The 12,922-nt window shown below is 39.4% G+C and overlaps 1 protein-coding gene across 4 annotated transcripts in view; it reads right to left on the reverse strand.

Annotated features, from left to right (window-relative positions):
- Positions 1-6,265: 6,265 nt before the first annotated feature.
- PRDM5 (PR/SET domain 5) overlaps positions 6,266-12,922 on the reverse strand; it is a 511,159-nt gene continuing 504,502 nt past the window's right edge. For all 4 annotated transcript variants that reach the window (XM_069743878.1, XM_069743879.1, XM_069743880.1 and 1 more), the window contains 2 exons: positions 11,607-11,711; positions 6,266-8,428 (listed from right to left, as the gene is read on the reverse strand). In XM_069743878.1, the coding sequence (XP_069599979.1) occupies positions 8,264-8,428; positions 11,607-11,711 (270 nt within the window). In that variant the 3' untranslated portion in view covers positions 6,266-8,263. The remainder of the gene's footprint in view (positions 8,429-11,606; positions 11,712-12,922) is intronic.

Consider the following 12,922-nt stretch of genomic DNA (forward strand, 5'->3'; position numbering starts at 1 on the left):
AGTTCTCATGCTTCACACTGATGAGAGCCAACAGCACGAGACACCGTGTCTGCGAATTGAGATAATGATTTGGCTTCTAACCTAAGTCATATTGCACGACTCTTTAAAAGGTTGATTGTGACTTGTAGGATCGCTACTTCCAACAGGTGGCGCTATAGAGTTTAAGTTCTCTTGTTCTCTGAAGAGGCAATTTGCATATAAGAATAATTTAGATATTTACACAGTAGAGTTAAAATTATGATCCATCATAGGATGAATTGGATATATATTCTAGTATAATAGCCAAGGTTAATATTATCTGTGCTTTTTTTTCATAATCATCTAAAGACTTGAAAATCATTGTAACATTTTCTTTCTATAACTGCTGCAGATAGGAACCACATATTAGTGTATTTGAGTTGGTTTGTTGCTACTTTTCATATATGTGCCCCAATGTAATTATACTGTTCTGCCATCTGTTTGCAACATGTACATGCATGGCAAAGAGGTTGAATAAATCTGGTCTTAGTTATATGACTGTTTCACTGTGTTATAAATGTTTAATCTTAAAGGAATGTAACATTTCAAAAATGCTGCTCACTAACTAGATTGTATAGTGGCAATATACTACGTTTTATACCTTATACATAATTAAACATTTTATAAAATTTTGATTCTCTAATAATAAGCCTCTTCCAATTACAATATAATTGGCCAACTGTGACAATATAAGTTGGCAATTACAAGTTTATATAGAGCTATAACTCCTTTTCTGGTTTACCTCCCCTTGTTTAGTTTGCATAGGTGCACAATACACCTGCACAAATATTGTGCCAGTGTGGTCTTGTTCCAAGATCACCTATAATTTTTATTTGCAAAGGGAAAATGTATAATAAGGCTTTATAAGCCAGTGAGGTATTAAGCAACCAGGGCACTGTGGATAACTAAGACAACTATATCATGTGTGACATTTGCATACAGAACTTAAAAAGTTTGTCCAGACAGTCACATGACTGCATGTTTGCGATTTGCATACTTGTGGTCATGTGCTGATTTTACTTCTATTGAGCGAAGCCGAATGTGGTTCACAAATTGCCTACATGTATTCAAGTTTATCCGCTCATACTGGCAAAACTGGGGGATCAGGACAGCGTGCACGCTATGTTGATTGACTGCAAACTTTTGTCCCAAGCCTAGAAAAACCTTTTAAATTTGGAATGGAAACCAAATCGCACAACATAAAAATGTAAAACACAGACTTGAACCAATGTGTTTTTCTTCCACTTTAGTAATGTAATTAAATTATTTTATAAGCTGAGCAATGACCACCTCAAAGTTGGCTGGCTGGTGGTGCAAGCTGGCAGACAATATGTCAGGTTGTGCAGAGCAGGAAAACAGTGAACAATGAGCAGAGGCAAAAATAGGAATATCCACTAAGTATACAAGCAAGATATTCAGAAGTTCATTTAAGCTAGTCAAGTTATAAATGGACTGAAGGATTTTGGGGTCTTAAATATCTTGCAATCCCTCGAAGGCCAGAAAGCAGAGAGAAATATTGACAAGAGTTAACTATTGATCTCTCAGTCCAGATGGAACTGAGAGAGTTGTTGTGGAGAGTTGTTGCCTTGTCGTTGAATGTAGAAATGTGGTGCCACCCACTCATACAATGACGAATTGAGTCTGTGGAGGCTAAATGGTTAAATATTGTTAAGCAAACACCAATGTAAAAATGATTTTTAGATAAAAATACATACAACATCTAAAATTTTAATTTTAAAATTATTTAATTTGGAACCATAGCTCTATTTTGGCCACGGTCTCCTTACATTGCAGCTTTTTAGGTGCACATTAGAAATATACCAGAAATGTCCCAGGAAGTAAGAGCAACTACCTATTACTAAGCGCATCTCCCATTATTTAGTCTTCTGCAATTACTCTTTCATCTTCTAACGCATGCCTTGTTATTGCTCCCCTATTCCTTTCTCTCCTTTGCTATTCGCAAACCCTGCAAATACATATTTATCTCTCCAACCATCTAACACCCCTATCTGATATCATCTTTTCCTTAACTTAAGATTCTTCATTTTAAAACCAAAACAAGCCATGCACTCTCCTTATGCCTCCCACTCTTCATCTCACTACTTCTCATCACTTCTGGTAATATATCTCCCAATCCTGGTTCTCCTCAGCTAATATCTGCTACATTTTCGCCTTTCTATTACTCTCCAGCTACTAGAAATCCCTGCAACCTCTCTGACCTAAAACTTATTCACTTGACCCTCGCTCCCTCACTCTCTCTTTCTGAAGTAGTATGGAACTTACACTCCATCTGTAATAAAGTCCATGTTATTCATGATTTCTTTACTCCTCATAGTCTATCCTTCCTCGGCATTATAGACACATGACTCTCCCCCCGATACATCATCCCCGGCTGCGCTGTCTTACAGTAGCCTTCACTTCCCCCACACTGTTCAACATGGTAATAAACATGGTGGAGGACTTCTCCTGTTCTCCAGGATTTTTCAAATAGTGGTTCTGCAATTTCCTCTGCTATCTCTTTCAGGACCCTAGGATGTAATTCATCTGGACCAGGAGATTAAAATCCATTTAAATTTAGCTAAGTGTTCCCTCACCATCTCTCTGTTTATATATGGTGTGGATTCTTTTATTCCTTCTATGGCACCATGAGGATCAGTTGATGTTACATTTTCTTTCTTAGAGACCACATGCAAAATAGGATTTTAAAAGTTCAGCCTTCTCAACATCATTTTTGACAATTTCAATCTTTTCATCCTGCAAAAATCCTGTAGCATCCTTTCTTTTAATCCATTTTTACTGCTTTTGGTCTTCCTTCCAAGCCTCACTTCACTACTGGCTTTAGCTCTTCTAACTCTTGCCCTGCATTCCCTGCTGACAGCATTATATTCTTCTTTAGATATGCCCCCCTTTTCCCATTTAATATACATTTCTTTTTTCCCTTTTAGCAAGTGTTTAAGTTCTGTGTTCATCCATCCTGTTCTCTGTAAATGCTTCCAATTCTTCAGTTTTTTGGCATTGTAACTGATTGTGCAGTGAGAATTTCATTTAGCAAAATCTCCAATCATTCTTGGACATTTCTGTCCTTTAGAACATCCAGCCATTGGACTTTTCCTACCCTCTTTCTGAGTCCATAAAAATCTGCCTTTCTGAACTCCAACTTTAACCCCTTAACGACCAGGGGTATTTCAGCTTTTGTGTTTTCATTTTTCGCTCCCCTTCTTCCCAGAGCCATAACTTTTTTATTTTTCTGTCAATATGGCCACGTGAGGGCTTGTTTTTGTGGGACAAGTTGTACTTTTGCACAAAACCATTGCTTTTAACATATCAAATACTGGAAAATGGGAATAAAATTTGAAGAAAAACATTTTTTCTTACTTTTTGCATGCTTCAATAGTCTCTACTCCATGAGAGACCAGAAGCTGCAGTACTTTGATCTAGCACTAGTTTAAGGATTTTATAGTCATTCCGGCATAGATTTTCAAAGTAAGTACACCAGCGTCATCAGGTCTACAAGATCTATTTAATTAAATGTATGCAGTTTAAATTGCGAAATCTGGTGACAGGTTCACTTTTAACCTTTCTGTTATGTTCAAGGCTACCTGGACAATATGGTGTAAGTGACATTAGGATAGGATAGAGGAACTGAAGAAAAAAGAAGATCATTGATGAAAGATGACTTCTAGGTGTAGTGTTATCATGCAATTAGATATATTCTGAAGTTATGGAGCAGTGCAAAGCAAAATCATAACTCTGTGAAGTGCCTGATAGTCAGTTCAGCAGTTTAGCCTAATTAGAGGTACATTGTAGAAACTATCCTGGACCTCACGAGGATTTCTTGTAAAACTAAGGCAAAGAAAAAGGTTTCTCAAACAATGCTATTTGGATGCACCAAAAGGAATTCTTAAATGTAATCATTGATTTAATATTTATGACAGAAAACAGTAGTACATGTGAAAAAAAACAAAATCTTGGAATATATCAGAGAATTCTGCTTCTTTCTGCTCCTGGACTGGCTGTTCATTCTAGTATTTCTCAATTCATGGCTGTAATCTGTTTTCTGTTTATTTAGATTGTTACATTGCTAGTTGCAGAGCTTGACCCTCCTCCACCTTCTCCCCTTTCCATAGAGCTTTGTGAGCACCAATTGCCATCACTTATTTCAGTAATTAGTAAGTCTGTATTAGTAGAAGACAGATTTTACGAGTGAACTGAGAATTTTGAGAATGGAAGATCCAGTCCATATGGAGAAGGAAGAAGATTTCTCTAATATTATATATTTGAAACTTTATTATTTTCATGTGTGCTATTGATTTATTAAATAAAAATGTAAACCAAATGAATCTTTAAATATCCAAAGTTGAAAATTCAAGGGAGCTATTATGCTGGAGTAGCTACTCGCTCAGGATAATTGCTGAATCTAAATACTGCAACTGATCCTGCAGGTTTCTGTAAAGACCAGAGATCCTGACCCCGCAGTATCTAGTGGTTCCTGAGTGAGCAGAGAGTGCCCCAACCACAGACTAGAAAAAGGCAACATGGACCTATACTGCTTAAAAGACCATCAAGTGCATCACGTTCCTCTTAAAGATCCTGGAGGGCAGAGCAGAGTGTGAAAAAACTACAAAAGGGAAAGTGTGCTGAAAAAAGGAAAAGATCCAAGAGTTAGTAAAATAAACCACAAAATACAAAATAAAGAAGCAGCAATGAGAAAAACCCTAGCTGGTCTTTAACTGACTGGCTTTAAGCTATAGTAAAATGACTGAGCATACACAATAGACAACTATCACCAGAAGGAAATGCCAGTGTGACGCCCAGGAGACCGGGGTACCCAGCACCGGACCAATGGGGTCTGTCTCTTGAGGGGGATGTCACGGGTGGCTTGACCCGGTGCTGTGGCCTCAGGCAATGCACAGTGTAAGGGGTATCATGAGGGAACAGGCACTTACTTGATCAGCAGCAGGTTCTCCCAGCGGTGATGATCCTGATCCTGGATAGATGGCTATTGTCCAAATGAAAGACTGAGGCACTGAAACGTTTAACCAGTTTACTTCAACATAAAGGGATTTACAATCCAGTCCTGTCACCGGAGTCTGTATGGGAACTCTGAGTTACTTTGACCCTGCCGGGGTCTTCGCCTCTTATTGTACGCAGTTTCTGTGTGGCCCTGCTGCTGTATGTGAACTGGCTGCCGGCCCAATCTGTCCCCTCCGGACCCTGGTTCGACGGGCAACCCGAGTCCTTTTATCGGCTTACCCCCTCCGGGAGTACCGCTGAACTCTGTGTCTGTTGCTGCGTCCGGCCCTAGTGAAGCTGATATCACCTCACGTTTTTCCGGTTGCTGTATTATATATAATGAATACAGCCGCGGATCCGGTATCCGTCTTTGCGCCTGTTCTGGGTAGTGATTAATGCTACCCGGTTCTCACAATGTCCTTTTTCTCTGTCCCTCTTCTCCTCAGGCCGGTGATTTGGGCCTGGAAACCGTCATAGGGCTGTTAGAAATTCAGCTGTATGACCTCTCACTGTCAACTCCTTAGCCCAACTGCCAGTTCTTTACTCAGACCAGAATGGATCAAGGGGAGTCTCTGGAGCTCCCCCTTCTGGCCGGAGGTGGTAGTGCAGTCTTGCTATTTTAGTATTTGTATTCAGTGTCAGTAACTATTTTTGTGGCAAATACCCCTAGGGGTGCCACACCAGCAAAAGGACCGAATATAAAGCAGGACCCAAAAGGTGATAGGGCAGACAAATCACCTAAACACCCGAAGAAAAGGTGTTTCTGCTGTGGCTCAGTGGACAGAGAAACCAACCACAAAGCACAGTCTCAAGGGTTTGAGCCCGGAGCATGACAGGGTCTTTATTATTCACACTATACAAGCATTTCAACACCAGAATAAGATCTTCATCCTTTTGGGGCACCAGACCAGCCCACATGAAGTTTGCATTTTTTCATTATCTTACTATAAGCAAAGTTTGGGGACTTTTAGATCTATATAGCATTAACTTGGATGCTGGTTGTCAGGGGTGTCATCAATCCACTCTGTGTTATCAATGGTATACAGATGCAAAACTAAGACAGTAAACTGAATATTTTCCCCTGTGAAAGGAAAACCTAGCTTGTATGAGCTGCCCTATGTCTTCAATTCCTTCAATAGTGTGAACTGAGAAACACATTCTCATGAGAACTTTGGTGAGCGCTTGCTTGAAATTTTGTTCTAAACAGTCCCCTACAACATATGTAAAAAGAATTGAAGATATCATAATTCTTTAATGTTGCATTATCAAATGAACATTCCTTTAATCAAGTCAATACAAGTTCAGATAACAATTTATTCCCTTAATACAGTACAGTACATATATTGCACAAATGGACAAAAAAACAAAAACAAAAAATTGTTCAAAAAGTTAAATGGAATATGAGTCAACTGTAAAAACTGCTTAAGAAGACAATGTAAAAGAATAATACAGAGCAGACAATACACGTTTTGACATTCTGAAGGATTTGGTTAGGGCTACATAGCAAACACGTCAGCCCCAATTCATCAAGACCAACGTTTCATAGGTGAAAATGTGCTGGAGTCCGATACACCTGATTCATTAACCCATTACTTGCTAAATTTGCAATTTTCATTTTTCTTTTTTTAGGACAAATTTTTAATGATTTGGGTCCTAATGAATCAGAAACATAATTTGCAAAATTTTTACAAGTACGGATTCTTCAGAAAAGGGCGACCCAATATTCAATTAAAAATGACAATGACATGATTTCCTATTTTGAAAACATTCATTTTACAAACACAACACAAAAAATTGGACCTAATTATAAAAATTATAAAGTCATAGCTGCTAGAAGCTAAAAAACGACATTGGTAGATAATGGGTTAAGAGTGACATGCCTCTTAAAGTACCAATCCAGTGGTTTTTATTATTGCCCCTCTCGATTAGTGCTTTAAATGTAATTCCCCTGTCTCATACTCACCTGCTGCTGCCTTCATCCTTTTCCAGCATTGCCCCGATGGTCTCCAGCGAAAAGTAACCTGCAGTCAGCTCCAGTGATTCATGGTGCGCGCCGGAGGTCACTTTTCAATACATCTCTAAGAGAGCTTTGCTCTGGGTCTCAAAGATTTGCATTAAGCTCTAGTGACGTAACATCTGACTTCTGACCAGTCAGACGTTAAGGGCATACAAGGTGGCACAGTGGAAATGCAGCGGCGTCAGTAAAAGATGAAGCCATCGGAATGTAAGTATAAGACCAGAGGCAGTGGGCTTAGATTTAAAGCCCCATTCCAATACTGAAAAAAATGATGGCGTGGTATTTTAATGAAACAGGTAAGGCGCAAAGTGACCTCTTACAATTCAAAGACTGGAGTAACATTTGTGGAATAAGGTACATTTTCGCTCACCATGAATTTGATAAGCAAGAGTCACAATAATCCCTCCAAGACCCTGTCCTGCTCAGCTCCTCTCATTTTTTAGGAGCTGGAGGAAAATGGTATGAAAATGCGAAAAGTAACAACATTTTTGCCTTGCTTTGCACAAAAGTATTGCCACTTTTCAAAGGTCTTTCTGAGAGTTTTCTGGCGTAAAAGCTTTGATGAATTGGGGCCCTATTCTGTGTCATCCTCAAAAAGACTTTGCATTACTCCACAAAGCAGTCCTGTGTAATCGACCTAATGATCAAACGCCCGTTACAGTATCAAAGATTGTCTAGCGAAACTTCACATTATACAACACATTGGATACAGCTAGCGGTAATCTATGGAAAAACGCTAGTCTCACACAGAAATACGTGAAACATTTTTCAATTATTATCCATCCCTTTTCTTCCCTAAAATGTAAACTGAAAGACTGCCTCATTTATGACAGCACACAGATATTATTTTATAAAATCATTTAAAATAGCATTTTGGCTGAAAGTAACATAATAGTAACAAAACTCAGACACCATCGTAAAGTGAATAAAGTGACAATATTTACCCTTTTGAACGACTTTAGAAATGTTGCAGCTCTTTTTACATTTGCATTTTAGACTTTCTGTTGAGGTTTTCAATATTTTTGGCCCCTTTCTAGATTAATAGATACAGCATCACTGTTAGGAATCCATTATAAAGGAAGACCCATGAAAACATGAGAGCAGAGCTTAACATTGTATTGGTCCTCACACAAATACAGTATGACTTAAATATGCAATTCTTTTGTGTACCGTCCAGGAAATTAGTTTCATGATGTAGATTCTGGCAGCTGCAAGTTAACTGTCAGTTTCTCCGTGGACATTCTCCATATGCACCTTGAGGTAGTCATTTCTTGTAAACTTTTTGTGGCAAAGCTGGCACTCTGCCATAGGTCGATTAGGGTTATGAGTCAGCTTGTGTCGGATCAACATTTTTTTGAGCGAAAATGATAAGTCACAAACCTGAAAAAATAAATAAGACGTGTTATAGTTAAAGAGAATCAGTCATCAAGATTTTCCTACCCCATCTGAGAACAGCATTACTTTGAGCCTGATTCATGTGATGTATCAGTTATTGGACAGCTTGCTGCAGTTTTGATAAAATCACAGTTTTTACTGCTGAATATGCAGTTCTCTCACTGCTAACTCTGTATAACCCCACCCACCACCACCGATTGGCAGCTTTCTGTGTGCAGTGTGCATAGACCGAAAGCTGCCTATCAGTGGTGGGGGCGTGGTTATACAGAGCTTATGAATATGGAGGACTACATAGCAGCAGGTTTACTAGTTCTCTAGTGATAATCTCCTGCACATAAAACACTGATTTTATCAAACGTACTGCAAGCAGCCCAGCAAGTGCCACTTTGCTAGAATCAGGGTTTCTATCTCTATATTATGTTGCTCTCAGATTAGGTGGCAAAAACATGGTGACAGATTCCATTTCATAAATATTAAACTTAAATTTGTAATACATTTAGCTAAAAAAAAAAAAACTTTTTAAATTAAAGGGATATTATTATCTCAATAAGTCATAAGCTTATCAATAGGACATGTTGGAGATTTTAATTGTACTAAGATACTTAATGATCGCTATCTCCTGCAGATTACAGCACCCCCTGGTCCATTTCTTCATCTCTTGACAATCCTTCAGGTTTGTCAACTCACACATTGTCTTTTGTGTGGGATGGTGATCACTTTCCAATGTAAGCCTATAGGTACTGTCACACTAAGCGACGCTGCAGCGATACCGACAATGATGTCGATCGCTGCAGCGTCGCTGTGTGGTCGCTTGAGAGCTGTCACACAGACAGCTCTCCAGCGACCAACGATCCCGAGGTCCCCGGTAACCAGGGTAAACATCGGGTTACTAAGCGCAGGGCCGCGCTTAGTAACCCGATGTTTACCCTGGTTACCAGCGTAAACGTTAAAAAAACAAACACTACATACTTACCTTCCGCTGTCTGTCCCCCGGCGCTGTGCTTTCCTCTGCACTGTCAGCGCCAGTCATCTGGAAAGCAGAGCGGTGACGTCACCACTCTGCTTTCCGGCTGGTTGGCGCTGACACAGGATGCAGGAGGAGTGCAGAGAAGCAGAGCGCCGGGGACAGATAGCTGAATGTAAGTATGTAGTGTTTGTTTTTTTAACGTTTACGCTGGTAACCAGGGTAAACATCGGGTTACTAAGTGCGGCCCTGCGCTTAGTAACCCGATGTTTACCCTGGTTACCAGTGAAGACATCGCTGGATCGGTGTCACGCCGATCCAGCGATGTCAGTGGGAGATCCAGCGACGAAATAAAGTTCTGGACTTTCCTCAGCGCCAACGATCTCCCAACAGGGGCCTGATCGTTGGTCGCTGTCACACATAATGATTTCCTTAACGATATCGTTGCTACGTCACAAAAAGCAACAATATCGTTAACGATATCGTTATGTGTGACGGTACCTTATGAAACTCAGAATGAGGGCCAATTGACTTAAATTGAAAAAGTGACTTCCGATACCAAATTTAACCCCTGAGCTATCCAGCTAGTCTTATTTGAGGCCATGTGGTTTCAAAGGGAACTAGAGTGGCACTGGGTACTATAGGAGACAGTGATTAGTGAATATTTTCATGCACATACAGCACATAACATTACACACAGATATGAAAGAGATTAGGGAATAAAAATGTAGCAGGGAGTGCTTCATCACGTCAATAGGACTACCATTTTCAAAATGTAATATTAGCGCATATCAATAGAGTTGCCCTTTCTTCTGTAAATCAAAGCAGAAAACCAGTAGCTCTGGTATGGTGCAAAAGAATATAGTACTGTATGAAAACTACTCTATAAATCAAGGGTATTACCCTCTATGACATTTGTGGCATGTCGAAAGTATATACCATAAACTTCTGATAGGTACAAATTCTACTTATAAGACTCTTACCTTAAAAAATCAACACTCTAATAAAATGGTCACACTAATTATTTTTTGCAAGGATTTAGAAATAGATTAAATCCATATAAAAACCACATCAAATTCTCTTTGAAGTTTTTACTGATTTTAATGGGAAAAGCTCTTTCAGTACATATAGTGATGCTTTTTCACGTTATTTTGAACATAAAAATAATACAAAGATCATTCAAAGAGCTTTGAAAGAGGTGGTCCGACATACAAAGTAATCAAAACTAATTTCTAATGTACTTCGATTAAAAATTCTCTACCCTTCCCTAACTACACTATCTAACTGCTTTTCTTATTTTTTTTACTGCTTCCTTTTTTGATGATGCTTCCATTGAGAATCCCAGTGCATGATGAGATACTCAAAAAAAAGTGCCTCATGGGGCAGAGGCAGCGGTCTCACTCTCCCTGAAACCAAGCATTATCTGGGAAGCTTGTTTTAGTGACTGGGCTAGTCCCTGCTCTGTCACTGTGCGATTTATGTACACAGCGACTGTTAACTTGTAGTGTCAGATTATCCAGCATGCAGAGACTAGAACCTCCCCCCGCAAGTGATGTCAGTGAGCTCTGTTGCTGGCTAATTACTTATGATCTCAGCCGGCAACAGAGAGCACGCTTTTTGCACATCGCAAGGACTAGACTAGCCCCTGAACAGAGAGTCAATGATGATGCTTTGTTTCAGGGAGTGGCCAGAAGCTGCAGCAGTGACCACAGACTCTGACTCCTGATGACGTTTTGTTTGAATATCCCAGCATTCACTGGGATTCTCAAAAACTGTGTAAATAGGTCCTAATGAGGAAGAGTTTATACATGCACATGGCTTTCTATAATGGGTCATACGAGTTTTGCTTTTTGCCCAATGATTCAGAACTTCCATAAACTACAGTAGAGAGAGCCGCAGACACGAAGGGTCACCTTTCTAATTCACTCACAGTTTTGTGGTTTCTCGTGATGCACGAGGCATTCAGAGATGTCTATACAGCGCACCATTAGTACTTGTCTGCTCCTCAGCTGCTTGCCATTGCTCTTTTGTGTGTGGCCGCTCACATAGAGTTAACCTGTCAGTCAAGCATTTTTCTGTCCATATGGTTGGGGGCTGCACAGAATGGAACCGGGGCCACATGTGGACCCCGGTCTGCAGGCTATGATATAAGTAATACATAGTAAATAAATACTACTATAAAAAGACAGAAAAGCTTACATCGCATTGGAATGGTTTCTCTCCAGTGTGCGTCCTCATGTGCTCATCAAGTCCCCGCTTTTGGCTGAACGCCTTGTTACATTCTGAGCACTGGTACGGCTTTTCCTGTATTTAATGACAAGACATAAAAGGCCTCATATTGTTAAAGATCCTTTGTTTCTGACATTGTGGTGGTTTTATGCTCTCCTTGGGACTAATATTTCTATTCTCTCGCTTCAGTTTCCCTGTATAACTGTTCCACCATATCTTTTACAGTTCCACCAAAACTCATTATTGGAACTTTCTCCTGCCATGATTCAATGACACGAGCATTTGACATTACATTTGCTTTTTTAACACTCTGTAAACCATAAGTCATCAAAATAGAAAGGCAGTAATCTACACCGCTGTCTTGTCAGCTCATTATTCATGTGTACACTAACTCATCGTCCATCATCTCATAAGCACTTCAAAATATACATCGTAGGCATTAAAAAAAGATTACGATAATTTCCTGAAATGTGAGCAATAAATGGGAAACATATATGCTTCTTAAGGACCTCTCTGTGACCTGAATGGATAATACATTTAAGCAATATAATCCTCTATAATAAACAGTGCAGTCTTATACAAGTTCTCTCCATGACAGATGTGTGGACTGATATGTTAAGGCAGGGAAGGTCTGACTAGGTATTGTAGCAGGGAAATGATGTGATAAACAAAAGGAAGATGATGAAAGCAAGTGTAGTGCTCCGAAGCAGTGATCATCTTATCTATCCAATTACCTTCACTTGGTAACCCTACTTCAATGTACACAGTATAAATAGAGTTAAAAGCAGTAAGACTTCTAAAAGAACTAAAAGAAATATATTTATAAATTCTCTACATGTGAATCTGTTTTAGGGATGAATGAGTTTTAGAAAAGAGGAGAAGAAGCAGAAGAGTAAAACAAGAACAATTCTAAAGTGTAGAGGGATCATCCTTAGTCTCATTTGCATATGGAAACACGAGAAGCAATAGGATGAAACCAAAAGGGAGAAGATACAGATTAGATATTAGAAAAAACTTTTTGACAGTGGGGGTGATCAATGAGTGGAACAGTCTGCCATGAGAGGTGGTGAGTTCTCCTTCAAAGGAAGTCTTCAAACAGAGACTGGACAGACATATGTCTGAGATGATTTAGTTAATCCTGCATTGAGCAGGAGGTTGGACATGATGACCCTTGAGGACCATTCCAACACTAACATTTTATGATTCTATGAAATTTAAAGTAGATCTTCACATACACATAAGACTACGTAGGGCACCCTACATGTGCTGGGGTACTTGTCTAAAAA

Source organism: Ranitomeya imitator, chromosome 1 (genome assembly GCF_032444005.1).
Source record: "Ranitomeya imitator isolate aRanImi1 chromosome 1, aRanImi1.pri, whole genome shotgun sequence".
Classification (NCBI taxonomy): domain Eukaryota; kingdom Metazoa; phylum Chordata; class Amphibia; order Anura; family Dendrobatidae; genus Ranitomeya; species Ranitomeya imitator.